The sequence below is a fragment of the Pomacea canaliculata genome, linkage group LG12 (genome assembly GCF_003073045.1).
Source record: "Pomacea canaliculata isolate SZHN2017 linkage group LG12, ASM307304v1, whole genome shotgun sequence".
Classification (NCBI taxonomy): domain Eukaryota; kingdom Metazoa; phylum Mollusca; class Gastropoda; order Architaenioglossa; family Ampullariidae; genus Pomacea; species Pomacea canaliculata.
In genome coordinates, this window is record NC_037601.1 from 7,912,428 (window position 1) to 7,922,925 (window position 10,498).

At 37.4% G+C, this 10,498-nt stretch overlaps 1 protein-coding gene and 1 non-coding gene across 5 annotated transcripts; one reads left to right on the forward strand and one right to left on the reverse strand.

The window, feature by feature from the left end:
- On the forward strand, positions 1-10,357 carry LOC112553385 (F-box only protein 15-like). Of its 4 annotated transcripts, none has more exons than XM_025220565.1 (13): positions 1-195; positions 1,064-1,217; positions 3,406-3,612; positions 4,050-4,154; positions 4,656-4,781; positions 5,253-5,345; positions 5,511-5,705; positions 5,940-6,075; positions 6,692-6,830; positions 7,358-7,572; positions 7,984-8,045; positions 8,628-8,662; positions 9,351-10,357. In XM_025220565.1, the coding sequence occupies exons 4-13, from the start codon at positions 4,105-4,107 to the stop codon at positions 9,572-9,574; spliced, it is 1,275 nt and encodes a 424-aa protein (XP_025076350.1). In that variant the 5' UTR covers positions 1-195; positions 1,064-1,217; positions 3,406-3,612; positions 4,050-4,104; the 3' UTR covers positions 9,575-10,357. The 4 variants fall into 4 exon arrangements, with proteins under 4 accessions (XP_025076350.1, XP_025076351.1, XP_025076349.1 ...); XM_025220564.1 differs by lacking the exons at positions 1-195; positions 1,064-1,217 and adding an exon at positions 3,007-3,103 and having other exon boundaries at positions 9,351-9,436; positions 9,800-10,357; XM_025220566.1 differs by having other exon boundaries at positions 1-1,217; positions 3,406-3,737.
- Trnaa-ugc lies at positions 2,731-2,802 on the reverse strand. Its single transcript has one exon. It is a non-coding gene; the product is annotated as a tRNA-Ala (tRNA).
- Positions 10,358-10,498: the final 141 nt, after the last annotated feature.

Below are 10,498 nucleotides of genomic sequence, written 5' to 3' on the forward strand. Positions count from 1 at the left end.
ATCATGCATCAGTTTTTTCCTGGTTACTCCTACCTACCTACCACAGTCTATATTCTCGTCTACCACCGATCCATGTGTCAGCTACCTCCGGTCTACGCTATTTTACGACTGTTCGCCGAGGAGCAGAGGATGACAATGTGACCAACAGACGCAGTCAACGACCTTTTCAAATCGGGATCTGGGCAAAACATGCAAGTAAGCAAAGTGCTTGGCCTTCAATGTAGAATGTCTTCAAAAAACAGTTGTTCTGACCTCCAGCGCTCCATTACATTAATCTGATCGTGGGTATGAATATTTCATCTGTGTGGCAAGGACTTGGTTGTTACGAGTTTCGTCAATTCATAGCTATATACATAAAAGGGACATTAAGATCCGTTTGACCTCATGAGATTTGTGGGCACTATATCATGTGGAGATCGCTTGTATAGCGCAATCCTGTGGCCTTAGTCTTGAAGCAGAGACTAGACCGCTGGTGTAACAATCCTGTGGTTACGAGGATTAAGGTAAATAAAAAAATAAGGTTATATGTCTTCTGCATAACAGGGACAAACAAAGAACGCCCATTACGGGATAGACAGAAGACAAACGAGTAGATGACGGTATAGACATTTGTGAAAGTCGTGTGCTGTATCATTATCTTCACTTCATTTCGTTGCTTGTTCTCGCTTTCCTTTCATTCCTGTCCCCATTTTTCACACGTGATTGTCTTTCTTTGAAAAAATGTCTGGAAGCGTGAAATTGTGTGGAGCTTTCTGGAATACATGGTGTAAATAATTAACGATGTCAATGAGGTTAACGACGATTGACGAGTCTGCCAGGATTAATGACATCGGTATGTGTCGATGAACTTCGTGCTACTTGTCTCCTGGCACCAACCATTTAAGCACTGATGCATGCCTCGGATCGACACTTCTCAAAGACAGCTCAAATATGTAACCTCCTAATTTAACCTAAAATTAATCAGTCGATCAATCGTCTATGAACATGATTATAGAGATGGCTAGCAGGTTGTGAGCACTATAACAACATTATGAATCATTTTTGCTTTCTGCTGGGTGGACAGGAATTTTTTTAGTCATTAGTTCAAGAGGGGCTCGAATGCAGCCTTCCTGCTCCACGGTCCAGCTCGCTCACCATACACAACCACTACCACTACGGATCTTTCAGTTACCATAAGATGGCGCTCAGGCTTCTGACAGTCGTCTTGGGTGTTTCAGGTTTGTAAATGTAAAAGAAATCAGTGTGTCTGATGCACCAGGAGGTAGCTACTTAAGTGAACACTGGGATATCTTGGTCACGAGGGGCGCATTGGTAAGGCGCTAAATGTCAGAGTGAGGGCGATGGATCTCGTTTCCAGTAAACCTATCTTCTCTGAGAATGAAGTTCGTTAACCAAACACTAGTCTGGCCGTTGGGAGTCGTGTCCAGCTCCGCGGGGTGGTCTGTTTTTTTCCTGTCATCCCTTGTCCCGAAATCAGTGTGTGTGTGTGTGCACTTTGGTTTTTTAAAGAAATCTTTATTAAACCGCAGAGCAGTCTTTTGCATCATAGCAGGAAAGATAGTCACCCCCACTCCCTGACGACAGACTATGCAAGCCACCCCGGACAGCCATCCCCTCCCTCGCCACACACAATTTTTTCATGTGCGCTTCACTGCTGATCAATGTGTGGAGGTTAGATCAGCTCTGGCACTTACCTCTTCCTAAACTCATTCAGTTCAGAGACTGTCCTTTGTCCCGAGGTCAGTGAGCCCATCTCCGCTCGTCCTGCATGGTAAATATGAGTGGCAATAAACCCTTTATTACCCAGATGATAAGTGTAGAATAAGGCTACTCTAGTGGTGACTGAAGAACACCCTCATCTCTCGTAGGACGAAAGGGAGTAATTCCAGGCCTGGCACAAGTGTCTTTTTAAATTAAAAAAAAAAAAATGTCAAGGTCAGCGATCTGGTAGATAATAAAGTGTCCAGGACAAAAGCATCATGTCTGGTAACGATGACAGGAAAACTGTGTCACTCCAGTTCTGTCTCAGGTTTGGGGTTCTCGTATATGCCGTATAATGTTTTCTTGAAAGAAAGAAAAAAGGGTGGTAGAGGTGGTGGGGAGAATTGCAGTGAGTGTGCGCATGTGAGTATAATAAACACATGCAAAACCCTCTGCTAAAAAAAAAATTGTAAAAGACGCAGTAGAGAAATAATAATAAATGCAAAATTTGTAAAGTGCATACTCACACTCCTAAGCAGGCCCATTCTTAGCCCCCGCGGGGCCCGAGGCAAAGGGCATGTGCGGGGCCCTCACATAAATCCAGCAATAGCTCAATGCACGAACGTTCATGAGCGATAAATCCTCGGTGTCCAGCAGCCTTCTGTCTCCAAGCGCGTCCAGCGAGAATGTGATACGGCTGACTACACTTCCATATGCCTAGTTACCATATCAATCAAAAGCGCGGGGCCCCTTGAAGCGCGGGGCCCTAGGCAGATGCCTCGTCCGCCTGCCCCTAAGCACGGCCCTGCTCCTAAGGAACATGCTCTTAGTACGAAACATGGACAGCATACGAGGGACATGAAAACAATAACTTATGAACTATAAAAGAATAGACAATCATACTAAAAGAAGAATCAAATTAAATACAGAAAACACAAAGAGAAACCAAATAACAAGAAATAGAGCTTTGAGTAACTCAAACTGAAAAGACTCCTTAAGGTGGTCCTAAACTTGTTGCCAAAAAGCTTATGGAGATGCCGGGGATCGAACCCGGGGCCTTTCACATGCAAAGCGAACGCTCTACCACTGAGCTACATCCCCATATAAGAGAAAAGCTAAATCTACAACACTATAATAGTAAATTATCCTTCGACTAATTTATTACTGCGATAATTTGAAAAAATATTTGTAGCAAAGCCAAATTTTCAGTTGAAAACTTAATTTCATTATGAAATAGTTTATGAAAACAATTCAAGAAACATATATGCTACGTAAATAGAAAACTTGTAAAGGGAGCTAATTTTCATTGATTCGTAACTTAGGTAAACATGGACAGCGAGCGACACAAGCAACAACTTAGAAATTACTTAGATAAGCATAGGAATACTGCACATAGTCTGTCGTAAGCCTCTAATCTGGTCAATATTACAGTAATTATGTATAAAATGCATTTGAGTGGCGGTTCTTGCGTTTTATTTCTTTTATTTTTTTCGAAAAGAGAATGTGTTGTGATCATTCAGTAACTTCACGAACATGTATTACACATCTGTGGGTATGAGAGCAAGAAAGATACTTTAAAAGCTTGTGAGTGAAATGTGTGACAATAAAAAGCCATGACAAAATCTACAGGGACATTGAACGACATACTTTAAACTTTTTTTCATTAAGTCAATTTTATTCATCTCAATACTGTTTATACTGCAGACTGCAACATGGAAGGCAAACCCATTTGAAGGGTACGTTCCTCAAAGGGAACACCACATCAAAACGCGAGGCACTTGTCAAAGAGGCGGCAGTATTGAACAATTCTTCATCATCATTATCTTCTGCCAGCAAGTCAAAGGCCACGACTAAGAAGACATCTACCATCCCTTTCAGACTCTACTATAGAAGTAGAGCGACCTTTGAAGAGTAAAATGAGTATTTCTAGCCAATATTCCTCTACATGGTTACCTTACATGTTCTTTGTCATCGTGAGGATAAAGACTATAAGTTGTCAAAAGCAGACAGAACCATCACAATTAAATAGCATATAGGTAGATAACTTTTCTTTTTGATTGTGAATCCACCATCATTGGCTTGCAGAAGAAAGATGTTTAAAGTTACAGTTCAATAGGCAAACTTGACAGAGAAAAATTGATTATGTAGATTATCCTTTGGATTAGCAACTGGGCAATTGGCTCACACACTATGTTCATCTCCCACATTTATATGTTTTGTACTCTTCAGATTTTACAAGAAAGTGAATCATCAAACTTGATTAGTAATTCCTGTTCACCTGTTTTTTTGGGGGTTTCTGAAATAATATCAAGTGATTAATTATATTTTGATTGCCTTGACTGATTCAGCCTACCACAGGAAACAGTGCTGAAGATCTTTACCTACCTGGATGTGCAGAGTTTGATGAACGCATCATGTGTCAACAAACAGTGGTCTGCTGTAGCCTCAGACAAGTAAGTCCAGTAAGGGGATAGATGGTTTGCTTTGCAACAATTTATGTACAGACATTTTTTACATGACACATGTTTTAGCTTAAAATCTGAGTGGCATTATATATGCATATTACAAACATGCATTCTTGCCTGCTCTATGCAAGTTAAAGCTATGACATTATTGTAGTATTGTAGTTGCAATGGTTGTTGCTTATAAGTATGTGCTTACAGCCCATACATTAGCTGTATAATGACATCATCACCCACAGTTTTTATCCCAGCTGTGATTCTCATTTTCTCACGTGGAGGTGTTCTTTTCGTGCTTTTAATTTTAACTTCATATGTTTATTTACATATATATGCAACATAAAAACTTATTATTATCTTTGTAAGTAAGAAATGTTTCCTAAGTAGGTAAGATTTAGTAAAGGGCATCTGATAACTGACATTAACCTCTGATTGTTAGGACTGTGCCTTTTAAATTAGAAAACCCCTATATAACGGTAAATATGCCTCTGTCAGTTTGTTGTGGCAGGATATATATAAGAGGTACATAAGCCACAGTGAACACAATAGCAAGCCTGCTGTCCAGTCAGAAAGCCCACAGAAACTTTCAGCTTCCTACTGGAAAAATATATGTATGACCAGGTATGTTCAGATTTAAGATTAGTATGTCAGCTCATAGCTCATTTTTCATTCATGAGCTAAGTGCACAAAAGAAAAAACAAAATATCAAAAGTTACTGAAAATTACCAAGATGATGAAGAATGTTGAAATGAAAATAGCACTTCTGAGTATTTTTCATCTGTCCAGCTATTTTTACTTCTCATGCATATGGTATATGACCAGAGGAAATGTACTTTAAACTGAAGATGGAAAATTATTTTACTTGCTAAGAATCTTGACATATTTTTAAAACTAAGCTTTATAACTGCTTCCTTCCCTAACATACTGTGAATGGTTTTGTATGATCCTATCTTGCAAGAATATTAAGGGACTATTTTTTCATGCTGCCACACAATAAAGTTAAACAAATTGTAAGGAGGGAAAGAAGATTAGTGAAATAAAGCATAAAGGGGCTAATCAAAGCTGTTGATGTAAATACTGTCATTTCTGCAGGTGCTGTGAACGACGAAATAAAATTACATTTGGTAAACTCAAGAAACTGAATCCTTACACAGGACTTCCTTCTCAAACAGAGGCAGCAGTCAGGTAGAACTAATTCTTCAACAGAGTGTATGAATGTACTCACGTACATGTACCCGTTTTGTCGGATAAAAATAGTGTACACAATTTTTTTCCATTAACTTTGGCTCATTGTTATTTATCAGATTCTATGCTTGTGCTAGTTTGGTAACACAGCTGTTTCTTTTTCAGACAAGGCAGGATTATGTACAAGTTATGTCTTGTGGATAAAATGAACGCAGAACACATTTCTGAGGCAAGTGATATGTATTGGCACCAAATGGCAACCTGTGTATGTTGGTGTCGCCTTGACTTTCTGCCAGTGCAAAAAGTTCATTGCATCCGTCTACTAGCCAGCAGCCCCCTGATTTTTGGTGCTGATGGGAGGTTAGTGGTGACAAAGTAATCTCGAGGATTTTTTATGTGTGTGCATTTGCATGTGTACATATTATGTATTTGCACTTGTAAATAAGGATGTTTGTGCACTGGTATGTATGCTGTTATATGAACATGCATGTGGAGGTTACCAGATAAGTTGGCTGCAAAATTTCCATAGGTATTTTTAAACTGCTCTACTGTCATTTCTTTTGTCAAAATGGCAAATAATATATCTAATTACAGCCCTTACCATTGCTCTTTAGTGTGGGAGGAAAACTTGCACCTGTCACGGTATATAAAAGAAAACCAAGTCTGGGCTTCTGATGATCTCATCAATCTCTACTGGTTACCTGGTAACCTGTTACTGGGCACATGGAAGGTGCTGAGGCCTTTTTTTTTTTTTTGTAGAGGGTGCTATGACTTGTGTCTAGAACAGTACTAGAAAATTGGTGATTTTTAGGGCTCATTTAAGTTTTTCTGCAGAGTATTATAGATGGGAAAATGCTGTTAGTTTTGTGAACATTTAATGATGTTAATTCCACGGAAAGTGTTTTAACATTACATGTATATATATCTTGAGGAACTGATAAGCTTGTCATTAGTGTGCTTGATATTGGAGAAGTTGTAGTTTGAGGCCTGTTTGGGCCAGTGACATCCATCTGCTGTGACTGATACCTGATGGGAAGATACGAAATGGTGAACGCAGAAGGCTGGTTCTGTTGTTAATTTTCTGTATGTCCTCACTACAGTCAGCTACTTCTCCATAGTCATTATGGCACTTTTACCTTTACATTGTATCTGAGTCGTGATTTTGACAGCATTACAATGTTTAGCTAATGTGAAAGCATAGTTTTACTATCATTTTTTGGAGGGTTTTTTTTTTTGTAGGGTGGGTTTCATTTAATGGATGCATTTGCTTATGTATTTTTAAGTTAGATTACTTGGACAGATTAGGCAAAGACTATGTGGATAAATGATTACTGTGTACACCTTAGGCAGATAGTGAAATAGCATTCCTAATGGTGGGCCTTCACTATGACAAACTGCTTCACAGAAGTTTGCTTGGCACAGCCTTAGCATGTTACAAAGGGAAGAAGCACAAACCAGTCCCTGATGATGTGGATCCCACATATGGTAAGTGTAATCAGTTGATGTATTTTTGCTTCACATTACATTTATTAAGTTCTTTTCAGAGATTTCCACATTTTTTCAGGAATATTCATTTTTATTTCTATAGCACTTAGCTCATCTAGTCAAGCTAAGAAAATAAAGAGATCAAATAGATTTAATGGCAACATTTTGTTTTTAGTTGACTTTTTCATGGAAACATTTTTCTTTCTTGCCTACCTGTTGGCTTGTTATTTTTTAATTCTGTATCAGTTATGATTTATTTACAACTGATGGCACAGAAAAAAAGTTGTTCATTCATTCCTTAGACTTTCCTATTTGGTTGATTTTAAGTACAGGAAGATTTAAAAAAATTTTCTAGCAAGCCCTACCATTAAGTATTAGCACAATGCAAAACATTGATTCCCCCTTGTAAAACTTTGTCCAGAATGGGCATGGAGGGGTCTGCTCGGCCACTTTTCTGTTTGGCGTCATAGTCTGATGAAAGATAGATCTTGTCTCACAAGATTTAAAAAAATAGATTTATACTGCAGGACTCCATGGTTATCAAGTTACCCTGGAGTTGCACAACACACAACAGTCACTATGGTCACAGCAGTTTCGCAATCTTCATGGTCACTTGGAAGATGGAGTGATTGACAGAGTCATATTTACTCTTGTACGTCATGACTGTACAACAGATCACACACCCCTTTACGGGAAAATTGCTTTGCCTTGGCGCACAGAGCTGTTTAAGGGAAGAGTGAAGGTAACACATATGCTTTGATTTTGTTTAGTTGGGGATTTATCACAGTAATCTTGGCATCAAGCAGCTCCTGACTTCAGTTTAGCTCCCACATCTGCCACCAGCTCTTTTTAACTTCTTACTGCTAGTGATATCTCCAGGTACCATGTTCAGGGCTGCATCAGATTTCATAGTTCACCACCAAATCCATGCCACTTCCTGTTTACAAAGTAGAACAGCAGGGCTTTAACTTAATGGAAATTAGAACAATGTCTATTGACATTCAGTGTTTAGCTTCCTGAAATGTTAAAACTGCATATACTTCAAAGTTAGCTATTATTTTATTACTTAAAGTCATGTGGCTAGTTGAAACATTTATGAGTAGAATTATGATTTATTAATCTGTGAATAATGGCTTAAATTTTTATCTCTTAGATGGTAGCTTGGCTGGATTTGACAGTGCTTGATGAAAGAGGAGATGTCTTTGATGTGTTCAGGTGATAAGTTGCTGTGATCTGGAATCAGTATTATTTCACATTTTTAGATGATTTTATTTTCATTGCAATTGATGATGAGATCTTTGTTTTTATATTTTGTTATTCATTTCTTTTACATTATAATACTAATACTTTCTCTGCACGCAGTCTTAGGAATGGAAATACTTCAATATGTATCCATGATCCCTTTGAATACTTGTCTGTACTCTAACATACCCTAGGTGACAGTTACAGCCCATATATAGCATATAGCACTTTATCTCAAACACCAAAGCAAACAGGAACTTTTTGAGGAAAGGCATCAAATGCACCTTTACATGACTATTAACACACAACACAACAGAAATCCATGCAAAGAGCTGTAAATTAAGTAGTTTAGCCTTCCTATGGTTCCTTCCTGCTTAAATTTCTGACACTGGTAACATATTTCACTGATACAGGTCACTTTTATAGTTAGAACTTGTTTCTTTTACCAATTGGTACATATTTTAAGTCATTACATGCATCTTTTCATATCCTGTGTTTACAATTAATATAAATTGTTTCTACATGGTGATCTTTTAATTTTATTTCTATTTGCAGTTCACCTGTTTGTGTTCAGAAATCATCAATAAAAGGTAAATTCAAAGTATTTTCAGGAAAGCTTATTTTAATATAGATGAAAGTATTATTTTGAACAAATTTTGAGTTGATTTTACATCACTGGCTTTCTCTTTATGGTGCCTGATTCAAATTGTGCTGTATTTTACTGTACATTTTCTTGATAACTTTTTTTTTTTTTTTTTTTTTTTTTTTTTGATGATTTTATTTCATAATACTTAAATACACCAAACAGATACAAATAAATATACAATATTTAACATCGTAGGAAAAATACAACCACAAACGCACAAGGCACAGTCAAAAAACAAGTCATACAACACAGTATGCGCACACTTCCATGTCAACCCCATATGTTAAGCACTTCTCTCAAGCCCTGAAGCAAAGCACGACAGTAACAAGAAATTACATCCAACAATCATGTGACCTAATACCTCCACACACACACATATTTAAAAACACTTTCCAGAAATGTGCAGTTTGTTCTAGCATAAATCAAAATTTGAATGACACAAAAAACTGCAACCATATTGTTCTCACAAAAACTTATTTCTCCTCCATCTTCATTGGTTGCATACCACAGACTGCAAAACACTTTCCAGAAATGTGCAGTTTGTTCCAGCATAAATCAAAATTTGAATGACACAAAAACTGCAGCCATATTAACAATTGTTCTCACAAAAACTTTTCTTGATAACTTGTCAGGGCCAGACTTTGAATATGGAGAGGATCATCAACTAACCATCAGACATAGCAGTGACAGGACAACAATGAACATGCAGCTGGGCCAGGTATATTCACAAAGATTCCAGATTATGATCTCCAAAATGAATCAGCATTTAACATGTCTGACAAAGTTTGCAGTAATTTTGTTTTCCACATTTATTCTTCTAAAAAAAAAACCAAACTTACGGCATCATGTTTACTGAAATTTTTTTCATTGTTACAGTGTTTTTCTAGCTTTTCATTTGATTAAGTCAAAAATATGTATATGAAAATAAAATTTCTTTAGGTTTTCTAACAAAATTATGAAAAGTAACAAAATCACAGCCTTTGTTGATTTTTAAATGTTTACAATAGATAAAGCAGCTAATCATTACAATTTAAATCAACAGCAAAAAAAAAAAATGTAGAACTGTCTTACTTTCTTCAAGCTGCATGATGGCAGGATGTTTGTCCGGCACCTGGAACTGTCACTGGCTTTGTCTGCTGTCAATGACTGGTTTGGAACCAAATACTAAAGACTACTTATTATAAGTTTAGTCCCTTGACATTGGATCTTCACTGGGTTTACTTGGTACAGGCAGCAGCAGACAAAATTCTTCAAAGCGGTCTTTGCTGAGAAGCAGATCCAACATGAAAAGTTCAGTCTATAACTTATATGATTGCTAGCAAGTTCATCTTCTGTCAGCCTTGTCATCAGCGTCTCTTAACAGTTCATTGGGGGATGGTTTTAATGTTGTGCTGGTTTGCACAGCCAAAGTTTGCATCATTTTACAATGAACAGAAGAGATTATTGATGGCCAGCCAGGCAGGTGACAATGCTTTATGCATACATGTCCAAGATGCTTAGTATAAGCAACACACACACACAAAGAATAGAGAGAAGAAAAAAATGAAAGCAAGCAAGAGGAAAAATTGGATAAAATCATTTGGTATAGTTAATGGCTTAAGAGAAAGGAAATTCAAGAAATAAATATATTGCTTAACTAGTGATTTTGTACATTTTCCTCATTACATAAAAGGTTTACATTGGATGAAAGAAGATACTTGAGATTTAGTGTGGTGCAGATTATCGTGACAAAACAAACTTTCATTCGCAGGTACCCCAAACAAATTAACAACTACTTGAA